Source organism: Grus americana, chromosome 29, assembly GCF_028858705.1.
Source record: "Grus americana isolate bGruAme1 chromosome 29, bGruAme1.mat, whole genome shotgun sequence".
NCBI classification, from domain to species: domain Eukaryota; kingdom Metazoa; phylum Chordata; class Aves; order Gruiformes; family Gruidae; genus Grus; species Grus americana.
Genome location: NC_072880.1, coordinates 1,970,968 through 1,990,453, shown reverse-complemented (window position 1 = coordinate 1,990,453; position 19,486 = coordinate 1,970,968). Strand labels below are relative to the sequence as shown.

Sequence of the window (19,486 nt, the reverse complement as noted above, 5' to 3'; positions counted from 1 at the left end):
GTTTGAGTTGTAGGGAAAAACCTGAAAAACACACAGTTGGATAGGCTTGCATTTCCATCTCCTCTGTTTTCATTTAATTTCCCACAAAGCTGCTTTAGCGAGACACGCACAGGTCAACCTTGCTTATCCTGAAAGCATGGATCTAAAGAAAATTCTTGCAGTTGCCCAATACTGACCAGATTACATCCAAAACCTCCTTCTGGCCTTACCTTTGAGTTTTTTCCCCTCCGAGAACAGAAACAACCACAAGGCACTGCAGCATATAGTGGCATTGCTGGAAATCCCATACCCAAGTTCCCCAATAGCTTCTTTCTTGGCTTAGCCCATCGTCCTCTAGCCCTTGCGTGTAGAGCATGGTCTGAAGGACAGTGCAAGCGTGCCAGGTCTGTGACCTCCAGAAACCCATCTAGAAATGAACCCCGCTGCTCCGGGATGTGTCTTACCCAATTCACAAGGGAAGGCAGACGCTGACCAGGGGAGCAGATTGTGAGAGGCAAAGGGACAGAAGCCTTTTATATGCTTCCAAGTCTTCCCCTCGTAAATGAAACACGCTGCAGGAACGAGGACTAAATTATTTATTGACAAAACACCTCCTCCATTTGGATGCTGTTCCCAGCGCTTGACATGTTCTGCTTGACTCATGATTCCTGATAAGCATCTCTTAATTATAATGTACTTACCAAGTGGAGCACATAAAGGACTCACATCGTTTAAGCCACACATCGGCTATGTGAGGTGGGTAATAACGTACTTATTCACCATCTCCAGAGGACCGAGACACTGAGTGGAGGCTGACGGGTGACCTATGAGTCAGGAGCCGTGATGGGCACAGTGCTGATGTCCTGGCCTTCCCCTTCTGCTACCCGTGAGGATCATTTCCAGGTGCCTGAAGGACAAACAGGTGATCGGGAAGAGCCAGCTCAGAGTCACCAAAAGCAGATCATGCTGATGGGTTTCGGTGATGGCTCTGTGGATGATGGAGTGCGATGGATGGTGCTACCTCAACTTTTGCAAGGCTTTTGGCACAGTATCCTACGGCAGCCTTGTAGTTAAATTGGTGGGGGGTATGAACTGGATGGGTAAACTACATGGTGGGTGAAAAACTGGCTGATATGGGTGTTGGTGCTGTTTAACATCTTCATTAATGCCCTGGATAATGGGGGTGACATCTACAGGGGGCACCAAATTGGAGTGAGCAGCTGAAATTGCTGCAGGATGGGACATGGGCAGGCTGGAGAGATGGTCCTGTGGCTGGGATGGACTAACTGGGATGGGAGGGCCGGGGTGGCTGGTGAACAGCAGCTCAGAAGAAAAGATGGACCAAAGCTGACCTGGAAGTGCCAGCGTGAGGGCTAAGCTGGCCCTTGGTCTGTGGGCTTTGAGTCAGACCTTCGGGCACCGCGCTGGGACGGTGCCTGGGAACTTTCTTCAGTGGGAAGAGTCTGGGAAGAAAACAGGGATTTCTGAAGTTAAAATTCATATGTAAGTGATTTTTAGTTTTGTTAAAATTAGATGTGAGAAAACCAAATTGTTGTGGGTTTTTTTTGCATTAAGCAAACAAGAATGAATTTCTTTTTTCTTTCTGGTTTGCCTTGGTGATTGCTAGCAGCTGTGAGGACACACTGGGGCTATGCTTAGGCAAAGAAATAACAATATATGTTTTAATGCACCTAGTGAAAGGCTTTTCTGGCAAAGCGAGAGAGAAACGGCACGTTACCAGTGTGCCTGCAAGAACCAGGCGGTGGGGAGCTGCGGGGTGAGAGCCTGGCCTGCACCGAGTGAAAAGGCATTCGCGGCATGCACAGACGCACCTCACGTGCCGGGGCACGCGCTTATTATCGTGATTAACATTGATATGATGGATGGCCTCCTGGTGCAGTGTTACTATCTAGCTAACGAAGGTGATGGCAAGCATTATAGAGCAAACTGTACCTAGATCACTTGTTGATGGACGGTGTTGAAGTCCATCCATCGGTGGGTAACCACAGTGGAGAGGGTTTTACAGCAGGCAGATGGGATCAGTCTGGTGAAACCGCTGCAGCCAGAGCTGAAATCCTCATGTGTGAACTCTAATTTTGTTTTTAAGTTTGGAAGTTTGCTCGTGAGGATTTTAATGACTTTTAACATCTCATTGTAATGTTAGTGATATTTTTGGGGGTAAAAAAGAAGGAACCAAGTGTCAACTAATTTTTTTCAACTTTATTCGTGAATACACAGGGAGAAAATAAAATTGCAGGAGTCCTTGATGATCCTGCAGTCACAGTGTGTACTTTTTTCCAGTACAGTCCTGTCTCTGTTTTCAAACAACCTTGAAATCACGGTCCCATGGGAGAAGCTGAATCCAAGGCAGACAGTTTCCCTGTCCATGCTCAGGCTCTTTCCACCTGGTTTCTCCATCCCCAGGCTGCTGAACTTCTCAGAAGAGGGGAGAAATGGCTGCTCTACCTTGAGGAAGAGCAAAGTGGGGTTTGGATGGTTAAAGCCTATTCCCCGGCAGGGGAGGACCCTGGGAATTTAAAGTGTCAGTGCTGGGGTCAGGCAGGGGACTGCAGACCCTGAATCCAGTGTGCAAAGAGCAGCAACGAGCCATCAGCCACGGCGGCATTGCATCGCGCTGAAAGCAGAGGTGGGGGCATCGGTGGGAGCATCGGTGGTTTGGGTAAGGAGCGAAGCATCCCCCATGCTGAGCAGAGTGTGGGCACGTGTCGGGGAGGGGTCTCAGTGCCTCGCTGGCCCCGTGCTCATTTCTTCTGCAGGCAGGGTGGCAAGACAAGGACCTGCTTTTGCTGGTGCTGGCTGGGATGCAACGGCAGGGGCACAGCGACCGGGCAGCAGTGCTGGACGGGTGGGCGGCAGCACGGGATGCAGGGGCAGCGATGCTGCGGTGGCCGGGGATGCAGTATCACGGGGGGACAGGCATCCTCCACGGGACACTGCTCCACTCGCCTCCGGGGCTTGCAGCAATCTGGCTCCTCGCAGTGAAGGGGTGGGCGGTACTGCTGCAGCGGCCGGCGATGGATTTTCACGCGTGGGGGGCAGACGGGCTGCACATGGCTCACCTCCACCCGCCGCCGGGGCTTGCCGAAATTGCAGCTTTGCTGTGGCGGGCAGCAGCTCAGGGGTGGGCACGGCTCCAAGGGCTGGCAGCCTTGCGGCTCGCTCTGGCAGGACCCCTCAATGTCGCGGCTGATGCTGCCGGGGTCGTGGCAAGGTGGTAGGTCCATGGCACCCACGGGGCTTTCGTGGCAGCACCCCGTGGAACCGTGCCACGTCCAGCCCTTCTCGCCACAGACCGAGCCATCGTGGCACAAGTCCTGGTCGCTGTTGCCTTTACAGAAGTGCATCCTGTGGCAGAGATGGCCAAGCGCTTGGGGATGGACAGTCTGGGAAAAAGAAAAAAACCCCACCGACTTCTTTTTTTTTTTTGCTGTTTCTATGGAAGAAAAATGAGGAATCCGAGACAGCTGAGAGAATCCAACTCACCCTGCAACCCGGTGATGGACAGACTGAGCAGAGAGTCCAAGTTCTGAGGACAGCGCTGGGGCTAAAAGCTTTTATATGCAGCCAAGCTCTCTTGGACATGAGGCATGCCATGGGAATTAATAGCTGAGGAGTGAGTGTCACTTCTGTACGTATATTTTTTCTGGCACTTGCTATAGGATTAATCAGCTGCAATTAGCATCTCCCTTGATGTAATGTCAGCTTAGCTCTTTGCATATGCAGTGGCCATTATCTAATTAGTTCTCCCATTGGTTGTGTTCAAATACGCTGTTACCTAATGTTAGTCAGATGGGATCCTGGGATAAGGATACCTGGAATGCCGTGATGCTGAGTGATGTGCCCGAAAGGAGTCTCTCGTGGCAGTGGGAAAAACCACAAAAAGGACTGGGAGTCTTGGTGTCCAGTCCCATGTCCAGGCACCCAACGGCTCGTGCCTTGAAACAGGGTGTTGGAGTAGAGGTATGCAAATGGCAAAGGTTTTTTTTTTTTTTTTCCACAGGGCTGAAGAAAACAGAGAAAAATCTATCACTGAAAACGAGCAAGCTTCCTGCCAAAATAAAGAGCAATTTTTTAAAAAAATAAAAAATTGGAAAACAGGTGAAATTCTGTTTTCAGTAAGAACTGATGGATTTTTCAACTCTATTTCACCTTAACATCATCCCGACCAACCCTAAACCAGGAATTGTGGTGATCGTGGTGTGCTTCAAGGAGCTGGGTTTTTCCCCCAAACTGCTCTCTGGGTGTTTTGCCCACAGCTGGAAATCCAGCCTGATGCTCAGCAGAGATTAAATGATTTTATTGGTTTTCCATGCCCCGCTCCACACGTTTTGTGCCACGGTACTGTGGTCTGCAGCTGGAAGTGCCCTGTGATGGAACAGGGGCCACACTCAGTTATCATTTCTACTTGAATCTAATTAGAAATGGGAAAACCTCTTTTTATTATGCTAACTTTGTGAAACTGTCATTTTATTTTGTAAAGCCGGACTCCAAGTGGGCTTTTGTTTATAAAAAATTCTGAATTCTGGATTAGCAAGATTCAGAAAGAACATAATTTGAAACTTATATTTTAATGCTTCTGTTCATTAAAAACAGACATCAGGTTTTAATTAACTTTTTCCTGATACGATGACCTTTCTTCATGGACTACCCTAGCACTGAAGTTGCAGAAGACATCTAAAAACGTGTGGAGAGTACAGTTAGTTCTTTAAAAACTGCGATTTCTGCCAAACCAACCCATCTTCTGACACTGAGAATGTTATCAGTCAATAGGGATTTTTTCTTTCTTTCGTAAACTTCCATCCGAAAAATCTTTGGGTTTTGATCTGTTAGTAGAAAGTTGAAATTTCCTGTGAGAAAACACAAGAGGTTTTCCAGCTGGCTTTTTGGATGGGGCTGCAGGTTGGACCTTGCTTGTCAGAGAAGGTCTGTGATGTCTGGACATGATGCTCATCACCTTCCAGAGCATAGGGAACCCTGGCAGTTGGAGAGATGGTGAGGGAATCAAGGGTGACATCAGGACCATGGTGAAGAGCAGATGCTGTTGCCCTGTGTGTAGTACGGATGACTGGAAGACGCGAGCTCTGAATACAGGATCCCTATGGACACCGGCATGCCAGGGCGCAGGGGTGGACTCCATCAGGCTGTGGAGGGGATGTACATTCCCCTATTTAAATGAATTATTTCCCTTCCAAGTGAGGAGCGCCTCGGGTACAACACCAAACGCCCTTTTATGTGCTGCAAGTCTGGAACGTGGAAGCCACAAAGGAGTGCTGACCTCATGAACTAACAATTTCAGGCTTTGTCAAGCACCCTATCCACCTTTCCGACACTTCTGCTTTGACTCATTTTCCACGTAGCTGCTCCACTTTGCATTTCTGTGGATGGCCAAGGCATTTTTTTAAGTACCAGCAAAGTATCTCTGACAGCAGCCCCGGGGCTGTTAGTGCAAAAGGTATTTCCACGCGCTCACTCCACGGTAGAGCCTCTGTAAGAGATGCTCAGAGGTTTGTCTGGCAGCATTTGGGTTTGAATCACTGGGAAAAGCATGTGCAGAATTCAGGGGTGTGACTCCAGGGCGCGTGCTTGGACCTGACGAATTTGCTGCCGCTGAGATAATTTATTCTTTAACTGCAGGAAAAATGTAATTGCCTTGCAGGAAGCCACGGGACTTGCATGTAAGGATGGAAAAGGCCTTGGTATATGTTAAGGTCCAACAAGAATTTTAGATTTATAAGTGCAGTCCCAAGATTATGCTTTTTTTTTTGATTTTTTCATGTTAGAAGAGATGTTCTGGAGTCACTTCCCGAGGATTTTACAAAACACGAAGGGCAAATATTTAATTTCTGAATCTCATCTCAAAATTTGCCACATTTTAATAGAATTCCAGATGAAGTTAGATAGCATTTCTGAATCCTCCAGGCTAGAATTATATCTCTACATCTTTCAATGATGCTTTCCCTCCATGCAGACAATGCTTGCTGATCTACGTCATCTTATTGACAAGATACCAAGCCTTTTAAGAAGCCTGCTTCAAAGTTCAACAAATCCACTGGAAAGATTTCCATTAACAAAAAAGACCTTTATCTCCGGCTTTAGGACCATACAGATGCTTCGACTGCAGGCTGTGTGTCTTCGATGTCAGAAGCAGGGGAAAGAGAGCACGAAACTGCATGGCCAGGAGGATACTCCTGTAGCTGGATAACATGCTGACACTAGCAAGCACTATTTTTCCCCGGATGAAAGACTGACCCAAGACGTTTATCACACTTGCTGGGTGCTGTCATCAGCAGCATGACAAATAGTTGAAAAAAATTCATTATATTCAGAAACTAAGCAATTGATAAAAAACATCCCAGACCAGAGCTATGGTTTAAAAGACAAAGATAAAGGAATAAACGTATACCATAAGTTTGCAGTGTCATAACTTATAACTTTTATTGTCTTTCATGACTAATTGGATATTAAAGCAAGAAAAGGGAGTATGATACATCAACAGCATTAAACATCCCACACACCAAGAGGAAAATTAACAGCAGGCACTAGTGCTTACAAGGGAAAATCACACTGATCAGTGGGTAGCAACTTCAAAGCACATTACAAGCATTTGTTGATGAAAGGCAGACAAAGAAGAGAAGAGCTACAGTCTCTAAGCAAAGGAGGAAGAGTGTTCAGGGCCGTATCCGAATCCACGTCCATGTCCATATCCATATGCATCCAACACCGAATGAGCCAGGAGGGAAGCCGCAGGCAGCGCAGCCCTGCCTGCCCTTTGCTGGGGAGGCTTTAGTTGCCGCAGCAGCCGCTGCTACCGCCGCAGCAGCCTCTGTTGTTGCTTATGGTGTAGCAGCAGGTCTGCATGGGCATGCAGCAGCTGGTGGGGCAGCAGCACTGCATGGGCGAGCAGCACATCGGCGTCTTGCAGCACTTCGGGCTGCTGTAGCAGCACACGGAGTAGTTATTTCCACCGCAGCATCCGCAACCTCCGTTGGGCATGGTGTTGGTAGTAGTGTAGGCAAAGCTGGAAGGAACAGAGAAAGAGTCTGTCTGTGACTGGGAGAAGGATATTTGGAAATACAGAATTAATTCAAAGCTATGTTTATGCTAAATTTGGAGGTTCAAGGGGGTGAAATTGAGTACTGTCTTGTTTGTAGCAAATCTTGTAACTCTTCTCTTTGTCTTTTTCCTGCAATGTAGATGCCCGCCTGCTCGTACCAGGGCATCCCAATGTCTTAGCAAGAATCACAGCGCATGTAGTCCTTGGTCTGTGCGCTCCTGAAATGTTCTCGTCCCCTTGCTCTGCACAGCCCTGCTGATACTCCTGTAGCCTCTCCATCCTGCTAGTTCGTCCCCGTAATTCCTAGTACACGGTTCATAACAGCCCAACTTCAGCCAAAGTCCCAGTCTAGATACCCGGTTATATTTGGATACTGTTATAAGATATCCACAGAATTTTTCTTTTGTGAGAAGGAAGGAAGATTTAGATGTTCTCACTTACCCTGTTGAAGAGTGAGGAGATGTGAAGGGAAGAGAAGATGAGCGAATGAAGTGAGCTGGGCCAGGAGACCTTTTATAGTCCTAGACACCTTCCTCCTGGAAGTGAGACAGCCATTGACCATTCGAACTTCCCTGTTTACTAACCCAAACCCATACTTTTTAGCTCTACGTGTCTTCTGGTATTTACTCTTTGCCTTATTATTTGTGATCACTACCTTTGTTTTGCCTCATAATTGTTTAGCCTGCAGATAATCAAAGGGCTTCTATGAATACTAATGAATTTTTCCTCTCTGCCACCTTACGAGGGAGCCAAAAAATGCGTCCTCGTATCCATTTGTCAAATGCAGACAGTGATGGCCAAAGATGCTAATGGACTTACTCAGCAGCGGCTGGTGCTGAATCAGTGTAAGAGCCGAAACTGAACCCCTGGGTTGTGTCTTTCGGGCACGTGATGGACTGTTTCATCGCACTGGTGTTTGAAACAAGTATTTGGAAAATTTCGTGAAAATAGGTATTTTTTTTCCTGGTCACAGGACATGCACGTGAGGAGGGAGCAAGAAGACCATGCGTTTGGGATGTGTTGGGAGTCATCCTGGCTCCTGGGTCTCAGTCACCTGCACGTGACTCCATGCAAGATCATCTTGCCCTCATGCATGCTAAGAGCATCTTTGCGATGCCAAAGCTATCTTTGCCTAAACTTTTGCAAATCCTCCAACCTGAGGGTTTTAGGTTTGCATGCGGGCATCGCTAGCACAAGAGCATTTCAGTTCTTGCTCTCTTTGCTGGGACTGCTTTCCTAGAAACATTTTCAAAAACTCTGAATTGAATATTCACTTCAGGATATTTTGCATTTTAATTAAAGAGCGAAGGGGCAGCACTGCCTGCGCAAGCAGCAGCGCAAGGAGCCACGGCTCTGGGACTGGGCACGATGCATTTCAAGTCAACATGTCCCTTCTGCAACCTCCCCTTGCTTTCAGCTGAAATCTTCTTGTGTGCTGGAGCCCTGGCGCTGAGCAGGACCACCCCTGCCCAGCTCATCAGCAGGAGGGATTGGGGTTGAGAGTTGGAGGTTGTGCAGGACTCTTTGTGGGTGTTGGAAGTGGTGAATGAAGGAGCCCAGCATGGATTGAGAGGGTGAGAGGAAGATGAAGGTGGAAGAGAAATGACAAGCACAGAAAACTAGTCCTAACTGGGGTCATGGAGATAAATGGGAGGCAGGGACTCAGAAGCGATGCAGGAAGAGACGCTGCTGAGGTGGAACCATTTTCTGGGAGGGAGAGAGGAAGGGAGGAAGGTCAAGGCAAGGCAGAGCCTTGGGCAACTGAGCCAGGGTGGATGATTGCTTGTTTAATGGCAGCCACTGCCTGCAGTGCACTTTGCTGTGGGGCTGAATGTTGGCAGGAACACAGGGTATTTGGGAGGAATTTTTTCCACGGTCTAAAATTGCAGCTCTTGAAGACCTCTCCACATTATCCTGAGAAGAGTGCTGCCTAATGAGAGGATGGTGGAGCCTGCCTGGCGAGTTCCCTGCCTGCTGCCTGACATCCTCTGGGATCCCTGGGGTGCTCCAAAGAGGGAACCTCCTAGATGAGCTGCTACCAGCCCTGAGGATGCTAGCAGGGGCCTTGGTTTGCTTTCTGCACGGTGCAAGGGGGAGCAGAATGTGATTTTAATGCAGCTTCGCCCCTGCAGTAAATATAGTCAACTCCTTTCCAGGCTTTCCTGGAAGGACAGCAATTCCTTGAGCGAAATGCTGGAGAAGCAACGCATGTGATTGCAATTTCTCCAGACAGGGCAGAAGAACATGCATGGCATTTCCTTTGCCCTCTGAGGAGGCATACACTTGCCTGCCCATGAGAACTGATTAATTTACAAGGAATTAATGGGGAAGAAGCAAAGGGGCACACTTCACTTGTGTCTCCAGAGGGAAAGTTCTCATTGGCAAATCTTGCAACTGCAAGAAGAAGTGATGATCTGGGTGGGCATCTCCCACCCATGATAGTCATGTCCAGCCATTCATGTCACCTAGGTACTCGAATGGTCTTTGGTGAGCGGGCTATGGATCTCAATGCAAAGAAGGGACTGAAGTGGTGTGGAAACAGCGTCGGAAAAGGGCATTAGACACAGAATGAGGACTGCGGTGCAGATCTTGCCTGTTATGTTTTGTTACAACTCTTACCGACCGGGTCACTCCTTGAAGACGGTGGAGGTTTCTCGTCATTTGTTCTAACACTTCAACCCTGACATTTTAGCAGAGGCAAGACTTCCATCTCATAAATGTTAAACTATTTATAGGGACTGTCTGTAGGCTTTGAAGTAGACCTCTAGCTGGTTGAAATACATGGAGTTTTCCTAGTCGGTATGTGCCTGTGTCAAATTGTTTCAGAAGAAATTCACATCCTTTACAAGATCATGTATTATTTTCTTTCTATTTCTTCGTAGTTTTACAGTGATAGGAGAAATATTGCTCACAGAGAAGCCAGACTCTCAGTCTGTGTTTGAATAGACCCAGGCAGAAGCTCAGAACTGCATCAGGGATGCATTGATTTTCTTTGTGTAGGCAACCCCTCCTAGCTCGCACCTTTTAGACAGGAGCATCCCAACATGAAAAAAATACAAAGAAAAGGTGATAGGTGCAGTGATGCACTCTGGATTCACCAGCTAGGAAACAGATAACCACCAGGAGTTTTGCAGGGTCATGAACTACAGATTTTATTGTTTTTCAGACAGATTGAAGAAAAACAGTGGAGAAAAGAATTAAACATCTCACATACCAAGAGGAAAATTAACAGCAGGCACTAGTGCTTACAAGGGAAAATCACACTGATCAGTGGGTAGCAACTTCAAAGCACATTACAAGCATTTGTTGATGAAAGGCAGACAAAGAAGAGAAGAGCTACAGTCTCTAAGCAAAGGAGGAAGAGCGTTCAGGGCCATATCCATATCCGTATTCAACACCGAATGAGCCAGGAGGGAAGCCGCAGGCAGCGCAGCCCTGCCTGCCCTTTGCTGGGAGGCTTTAGTTGCCGCAGCAGCCGCTGCTACCGCCGCAGCAGCCTCTGTTGTTGTTCATGGAGTAGCAGCAGGTCTGCATGGGCATGCAGCAGGTGGTGGGGCAGCAGCACTGCATGGGCGAGCAGCACATCGGCGTCTTGCAGCAGGACTTCCTGGTGCTGTAGCAGCACACGGAGTAGTTATTTCCACCGCAGCATCCGCAACCTCCGTTGGGCATGTTGTTGGTAGTAGTGTAGGCAAAGCTGGAAGGAACAGAGACAGTCTCTTATTCTCTGCCTGAATCTCCCAGTTGCTTAGGCAGCCTAAATCATGCTTATCCCAAAGTCCACCCCAAACTGGCTGGGGAAGTCCCTACTGTCCATAATCCCATATCAGCCTGTCCCTAAAATCTCCACATTTTTGCATAGCACACCGGTGCATTTGGCATATTGTCCAGCACCGGTTCCATTAGAAGGAAGCCACCCAGGTGGATCTCAAATCCAATCTCTCAAAATTGGTCCCAAACTAGACAGTACAGGAAATCCTGGATGGCTTCCTGCAAAAGCACACGGTGGAGTGCAAACCTAAAGGCAAGTAGTAAGCTCTGACTTACCCTGTTGACCAGTGAGGACAAGAGAGGAGAAGTCAAGATGAGCGAATGAAGACCACTGTGATGGGGAGCCTTTTATACGCTTCAAAGCCATCCCCCTGGAAATGAGGCACTCTTTGGCAATTCTGACTTCACTGTGTATGCCTCTGACGTGTCTTCCGGTATTTAATCTTTACCTCTTTTCTGTTTGCTCACCACCTCAATTCTGCACCGTAATTAGTTGTACATATAAACAACAGGTGCGAATTTTCTAATGAATTTGCATTAATGGGAAAGGAGGTAGCTGTAAGGTATTCCTATCCACTTCCCAAGGAATGACCTTGAGACACAGAGACACGTAACAATGTGCCCGGGGGGGAGGCGGGTGTTGAAGCATTGGGAGAACCATACCTGGAACTTGAAAATGTCACCGCTCGTGTGTCCTCTCTGCACTTGGATGGGATTTTGGGGGACCAGTGGAAAGTATTGGTCAATATGAATCCTTTTTTTTCCTGCCTCTCAGGTCAAAGTTAGACTGAAGAGTTTCTCCTTTCTCAGTCTTGTTCTTGGGTCTCCCGCCATGGTGCTTGGCCCTCACCCCCCCTGCCTTTTATTTAGGCTAAGCTACTAAGAATTTTTTTCATTTTCATCCATGGAAGGGAAGGATTAAGTCTAAATTAAGCAGTAGTGCACACATGTTAGCTTTTTTCTGTGTTGTTGCCGTACACTCCATTTTCTGAGATGGTTTCTAAGGTCTTTGAGACTGAGACAGCTTGTATTTAATGGTATTTGTGATGATCACATTTGAGTGCTTCACACTAACAATTTGATTCGGTGTCACTGTAGGCAAGCATGAAATTCGAGACTGAAAATCCAATCCTGAGTGCACTTCTCCATGCCTTTCCTCTGTACCTTGGGAGCCCAGCTAATATCTCACAGGTGCTCTGAGTTCAGGCACCCGAGAGGAACTTTTCCAGCAATTGCTTATAGTTGTTTTGGCTGCAGAGTGCTAAGGCCAAGGCTGCCGTGCATGCAAAGCTTGACTGAACAGTCAGGAGGGAAAGGATAAGATGGAGTCAAGGCAGATATTATGAAACTGGTTTGGGGATGGGGCCACGTGCAGAGCCAGGACAGCTCCACGTGAGAAGAACAAGGTGTTGATGGAGTTTTCATCTGATGAGAGGGGACACCAATATTAAATGAGAGTCCCAAGATGCTGAGGCAGTATCTATTAGTGGCAAATAAAGGTTGCCCTCATGTTCATCAGACTCTGAATGTGAGGCTGGGGTGGTGGCAGGTGATCCCTGGTGACTGGGACACGTAGTTTCTTCCCAAGATGCGAACATGATCTCCTATGACATTGGGTGTCTCTTCTGGAATTGTCCCTAGGGGAGCATTGTTTTGGTCACGTGAAAATAGCCAGATACTTGCCTACAGGAAGTAATGCCCTCTTTGTGTAAACCCTCAAACATGTTGTCCACTGAATAAGTCATTCATCACCTTTTTATCAGGCTTTATTGTCACCATATTGGCCAAGATGATCCCTGTGTTAGAATCATAAATTCATAGAAGTGTTTGGTTTTGAAGGGACCTTCAGCGACCATCTAGTCCAACGGTGCTGCCGTGAGTAGGGACATCTTCAACTAGACCAAGTTGCTCAGAGCCCCATCCTGACCTTGAACGTTTCAAGGGATGGAGCATCTACAACCTCTCTGGTCACCCTGTGCCAGTGTCTCACCACCCTCAACGTCAAAAATTTCTTCCTTCTATCTAGCCTGAATCTTCCCTCTTTTAGTTTAAAACCATTCCCCCTTGTCCTATTGCTACAGGCCCTATTAAAGTCTGTCCCCATCTTTCTTCTAAGCCTCCTTTAAGTATTGAAAGGCTGCAATAAGGTCTCCCTGGAGTATTCTCCAGGCTGAACAACCCCAACTCTCTCAGCCTGTATTCATAGGAGAGGTGCTCCAGCCCTCTGATTTTTTTTGTGGCAGCCTCTGAACCTGCTCCGACAGGTCCATGTCTTTCTTAGAAATGGATGTGAACTCTGCAAGGCTGTTGCTAATCAGAGTCTCATACAGATATTGAGGAGATACTGGCATTTAATGTATAGTTGAGTCAGAAATAACATCTTCTACACTATATCCCTTTTATTTGCTGTGCCATATCGTGCCATGATGTCTTTGTAAACTTCCATGGTGGTTACATGAATTTGAGAGCTGCAGTACCTTTGTGAACGGGGAGGAATCTGTCACGGCAGGTTTTCCAGCATATGATGAAAATAATATTCACAAGATTTCCTTATCAGAATGCACTTCTGATACAGTATGTTATGGTATGGTGTAGGATATCCTTCTGCCAGAGTATTATACCTGCTTTATCTGTTAATAAAAAACTCCTAAAGACCTGAGTAATGTTTTCAGAGGAGTCTAACATGGTAGAGAAGATTATTCTAATGCAGACTTTTGCATGCTCTGAAGATTTGGTTGAGGGAAACAATCAAGACAACGCTCAAGGCATTTTCGTGAGACGTGCAATTCAGAGCTGAGTCCTGAATTTTAATAGTAAAGGAAGTCCCAGCCAGGTAGAAAAGGCGTTGTTGACTCATGTGTGTACTATTTTAGGAATGGACCTTTTAAGTTGTATGCCAACACCTGGATTTTATTCCACTGCTTGTAATCCAGGAACGTCGCATATGAAAATCTCTGCTCACATAAAAATAATTTGCTGATTTAATGTGTTTTCTGAAATTTTATTTTTTAAGATGGTGGTGGAAGAAGATGGTGCCTGCTATTCAGTGAGTAGTGAATTCCTCTCAGTACCTATTTAAATACCTGTTCCAGTATCAGGGATGAATACATTTTATGGAGTGGTGTGTTCTCAGGTGGTGGAATTATGCATGCTTCATTCACTCTGTGTCCTTTGAGTTTTATTTACCTTAGCCATTTAGTTTTATAGTAAAAATTGAGCTAACTGAGACACATGATCAGTAGGTGCAACAAGGGATGATCCTGCTCTGCTTTCTGTCTTTAGACATGACCCAATTTATGCCAATGGGAAGCATGGCTCGGCAGCTCTCTAATTCCTAAATCATAGAGTCATAGAACCATAGAATGGTTTGGGTTGGAAGAGACCTCAAAGATCATCCAGTTCCATGGGCAGGGACACCCTCCACTAGCCCAGCTTGCCCAAAGCCCCATCCAACCTGGCCTTGAACACTGCCAGGGAGCCAGGGGCCTCCACAACCTCTCTGGGCAACCTGTGCCAGGGCCTCAGCACCCTCACAGGGAAGAATTTCTTTCTAACATCTAATCTAAATCGACCCTCCTTCAGCTGAAACCCACTCCCCCTTGTCCTGCCACCACATGCCCTTGTAAAAAGTCCCTCTCCAGCTTTCTTGTTCTGCTGTGCCACAGGAGCACGTCTGTAGCCAGCAAGAGCCTGGCTGAAGGCATAGAAAACAGCACCAGAATGAGGACACATTCTGGGGAAAGTGATGTAAGAACAACCAAAAGACAAAATTTTGCATTTTGCTGAATGCTAAGTTTTATTGTCTATGAGTCAAGAGAGAAAATGAAGAATGATGACATTAACAGCAAAGGTATCCCAAGTCCCATACACCAAGAAGAGAATTAACAGCTCCACTAGTACCTAATAGCTCTTTGCCTTGTACAATGGGTGATATAGTCAAGTGCATTGGAGATGTTCAATGATTATAGGACAGAAAGAAGAAGACAGTTTAAGTTTGAAAACAAGAAGAAAATCGCTAGGCGTCTACTCCATCATCATATGAACCTGAAGCAAATGAGCAGGTTTTCATCTCCTTGTGCTTGTTCTTGTTGCACGCCAGAGATGGGAGCCAGCAGAGCTGCTTTTGCTACCCAGAGTTAGCTCAGCAACACTTCTTGATTGAGGTGCAGCACTGCTGGATGGGTATGCAATACTTCCTCATGGGAGAGCAGTATTGCATGGGGCTGCAACACACCAGAACGGGCTTCTTCTTCACCACATAGGAGCAAGACAGACATCCAGAGCAGCAGCAGGGACGGCAGCCACAGCAGCAGCAGGGGCGCTGGCCACAGCAGCAGCAGGACTTCTGGCACACCTTGGTACAGCAGGACTGCTGGCATGGGTCACAGCAGGGCTTCTGGCATGGGTCGCAGCAGGACTGCTGGCATGGGTCACAGCAGGGCTTCTGGCACGGGTCGCAGCAGGACTGCTGGCACGGGTCACAGCAGGGCTTCTGGCACGGATCGCAGCAGGACTGCTGGCATGGGTCGCAGCAGGGCTTCTGGCATGGGTCACAGCAGGACTGCTGGCATGGATCACAGCAGGGCTTCTGGCATGGGTCACAGCAGGACTGCTGGCATGGATCGCAGCAGGGCTTCTGGCATGGGTCACAGCAGGACTGCTGGCATGGATCGCAGCAGGGCTTCTGGCACGGGTCGCAGCAGGACTGCTGGCATGGATCGCAGCAGGGCTTCTGGCATGGGTCACAGCAGGGCTTCTGGCATGGGTCACAGCAGGACTGCTGGCATGGATCGCAGCAGGGCTTCTGGCATGGGTCACAGCAGGACTGCTGGCATGGGTCACAGCAGGGCTTCTGGCACGGGTCGCAGCAGGACTGCTGGCATGGGTCACAGCAGACGGACTGTTGGCATGGGTCACAGCAGGGCTTCTGGCACGGGTCGCAGCAGGACTGCTGGCACGGGTCACAGCAGGGCTTCTGGCACGGGTCACAGCAGCAGGACTGCTGGCACGGGTCACAGCAGGGCTTCTGGCACGGGTCGCAGCAGCAGGACCGCTGGCATGGGCTGCAGCAGACGGTCTTCTGGCACGGCTGGCTGCAGCACACTGTTTTGCTCTTCACGACGGAGCAGCATCCGGTAGAGCAACATCCACTAGAGCACATGCTGTTCGTAGGGTAGTCAAAGCTCGAAGGAGCGAGGACCTGAAACACAGCGTACTTTCAGATACAACCCATCTTTCCAAACATACAGATGTCATCTATTTTGACTTACAAATGCTGCTGTCTAGGCCCATGGGTGATAGCCATATCACACACCGCTTCCTATTTATTTGCCTTGAGTTGTGAAAAAAGATCCTTACAGAAATTGAGCCACCTGTTACTATCCCAGCAATATTTGTGCCTTTTTTGAACTATCCTGAAAACTAACTTTCCTGTGCTCATCCATGAAGGTCACTCCCTGAACTTCCATCCCAAGAAGCTTATTTTCCACTGTGCTCTCTCTACCAACTGTCTTTTTTGCAATAAGCAATAGACCAACAGGCTAGGAAAATCTGGATTTCAGAGCGCGCTGTAGATTACGGAATCATAGAAACGTAGAATAGTTTGGGTTGGAAGAAACCTTTAAAGGTTATCCAGCCCAACACCCTACAAAGACCAGATACAAAGACATATTTCAATTCATCGCTTGACCAAAACCAAATGAGAACCATTGCTGTCAAGGCACACTGCTAATAGGTAACACTTACCGTGTTAACTGAGCGGTGCAGTTGAGTGAGGAGCAAAGGGACGGGGAGACCTTTTATTTAGCTCGAAATTGTCCTGCCGGAAATGAGGTACCCCACAGTAATTCGTGATTTACGTACTAAGCCTATACTTATTTGTTGAATGTGCCTTCATCTATTTAGTCTTTGCCTCATTGGTTTTGACCAACCCCTCAATTTTGTGTTATTATCAATTTGTTCTGTAAATTTTTTACAATTTTTTAATGTCAAGTTAATTCTTGTGTGATGCTTGTGAACTGCTTAAAAGGTATGTTTCTGCTCATTTTGCATATGGTAACGCTGTTACATTGGGATGCTAGGTGGCTTGTTCAGAGCTAGCGAGTGCTTAATTAACATAAAAATCATAATTAAGACTGAGGAGCAGTGGATTCCAGAGTCATGCAAAGGCCTTCTGGACGTCAGTCACTTCTGGATATGATTTTTTTAAATTAAATTCCAGCAAGTGTAATTCCATGGCCCTGTGTTTTGTTTTTGAATGCAGAAATGGTGAAGTCCAATGTCTTTCTTTGGAATCTCTGGTCATGCAAAGGGCAAATATATAACAGAAAGTTCTTGACATCTCATCCCTTGCTGCCTTATCCCATCCATGCATGGGAAAATACATGCCCTTGGCCTTGCCAATATCAGAAATTTTAGGTGCAAAGGACTGTGCAAATTCACGATGGAAATTTGGAATAGAGTTTGGGTCAAATTGAAGTCCATATTTTTCCAATTCCTTTTTGACATTTTTAAATAAAAGCAAAATGCCAAACTTTTCTGGAAGTTTTACATCCTCTTTCTGCTTAGCATAACTTGATCTGCAAAATTCCTATTCCGTTTTTTTAAGTTCTAGTATGACCTTGAGTAATGAAAGATCCACCTACGGATGTTATTTTTGGAATAACTCTATGCTCAGTTCTCAGTCACCCATTGGCAGTCATGAGTGTTGATGTTAATGATCATGTTGCAATTATTCATTAATGATGTTAATATTTATTTTGCATGAAAGCCTGAAGGCCTCACATGATGCCCTGAGCATCTTTAGGATTTCAAATTAAACTACGTCTTTTTAAAAAAATTATCTCTCCGGTCAGAGGGAATTCACGGGACCTGGGTCTGTGACTGACGTGATTAAATATTTAATTTCTGAGGTCACCCCAGGGAGGAGGGCTGCTCCTGCTGCTGCAGGGCTGTGCATCTCTGGGAGCAGAGCACCGAAGGACCCTTGACCACCCTCCCCTACAGAGTAGAGCTTCACTGGAGATACCCTGATTTCTGCTGAGGTGAAGGAGAGAAGATTCAGGCTGTTTCTGTTCATACAGAAACACGGTGCGATCCAGATCACAGATGCTGAGGACAGGATAGGTCATCATGAACCTTCCTTTTGACTTCTGGTGACATAAAGCACCCATCTCCACTCAGTTTCTGTTGGATAACTACTGTTTTTATTTGGCTACACCCCAGCTTTTAGAAAGCTACCCAGCCTTGCTTCAAATAATTCAAAGGACCATGAAGTCACTGCTTCTCCAGGCAAACTCTTTCCAAGGTCAATGTTCCTGTCCCCTAAAACACAGGCTTCATTTCCTATTGAGTTTGGCTTCATGCTAATGGCCGGGTTAGAATAGGTCACTGCCACACATTATAATCTAATTAGTGATGGAGATTTACACCAGCTCAGTACCTGCAACTCAGCTAACAATAAAGGAGGCTCATGGTAAGCTGGGAGATGGCCAGGAGGGATTTCTGAGCCTGCAGGGAAATGACAGGAGACTCTGACATTAGAAACGTGGCAGATCCTGAGCAGTGAGGTAAGGTAAGAGATGTTGGCCAAGATGAGGCAGTTTTCTGCGTGACTTTGTATGGATCTGGTGCATTACTCCATCCAGTGTCCCTCCGAGTCAAAAACCCACTGCTGCTGTTAGAGCTGGATGTGAACATCAGAGGTGTCTGAAGCCATGTGAGACAGGTCCATAGGCAGCTGGAAACCCATAATCGATTTTACAAGAGGAATTTTACAAAAGAAAAGATTCAAATTAGATCAAAAAAAAAAAAGATCCCAATCAAATTTTGCATTGAGTGAATTAACTTTGCAGGCTCTGTAAGATGCCCAGAGGAGCACCACTCTGTTTGTTTGGATTTGAGAATTACGGATGCAGTGAAGCAATCCTCGCTGTGAAACAGCTAAGGCAAATTCCTCCTCATTAATCCTTAGGGGTTTGCTCACGGTTTATCCTGGTTGTGGAAATCTGCTGTTATGTTATTTAACACACACTCAGCAGAGCAGAAATGTTCCTGTAAGCTATATAGACTGTTAGGTATAGAGGACTTCTCTTGCCAAATGTCTACGGTCTCTGATTAAAAAAAAAAAATTAAAAAATTCCAGGTATCAAACCTCTCCAGGGCTGACAAAAGCATGGAATGGAATGGAATGGAATGGAATGGAATGGAATGGAAAAGAATAGAATAGAATAGAACAGAACAGAACAGAATAGAATGGGATGGGATGGGATGGGATGGAATGGAATAGAATAGGAATAGAATAGAATAGAATAGAATAGAATAGAATAGAATAGAATAGAATAAGATGGGATGGAATGGAATAGGATGGGATGGGATGGGATGGGATGGGATGGAATAGAATACAATGGAATGGAATGGAATGGAATAGAATAGAATAGAATGGGATGGGATGGGATGGAATAGAATAGGATGGGATGGGATGGCATGGCATGGCATGGAAGAGGAAGGGATGGGATGGGATGGAATGGAATGGAATGGAATGGAATAGAACAGAATAGAATGGGATGGGATGGGATGGAATGGAATGGAATGGAATGGAATAGAATAGAATAGAATAGAATAGAATAGAATAGAATAGAATGGGATGGGATGGGATGGGAT

General features: G+C 46.6%; 2 protein-coding genes across 2 annotated transcripts; both read right to left on the bottom strand.

Annotated features, from left to right (window-relative positions):
* Positions 1 to 2,741: 2,741 nt before the first annotated feature.
* Positions 2,742 to 3,344, bottom strand: LOC129197502 (keratin-associated protein 16-1-like). The gene has a single exon (XM_054805991.1). The coding sequence runs from the start codon at positions 3,342 to 3,344 to the stop codon at positions 2,742 to 2,744; it is 603 nt and encodes a 200-aa protein (XP_054661966.1).
* An 11,622-nt stretch (positions 3,345 to 14,966) lies between these two features.
* LOC129197721 (keratin-associated protein 5-1-like) lies at positions 14,967 to 16,648 on the bottom strand. Its single transcript, XM_054806416.1, has 2 exons — positions 16,565 to 16,648; positions 14,967 to 16,025 (listed from the first exon to the last, which is right to left on the bottom strand). The coding sequence occupies exon 2, from the start codon at positions 15,984 to 15,986 to the stop codon at positions 14,967 to 14,969; it is 1,020 nt and encodes a 339-aa protein (XP_054662391.1). The 5' UTR covers positions 15,987 to 16,025; positions 16,565 to 16,648.
* Positions 16,649 to 19,486: the final 2,838 nt, after the last annotated feature.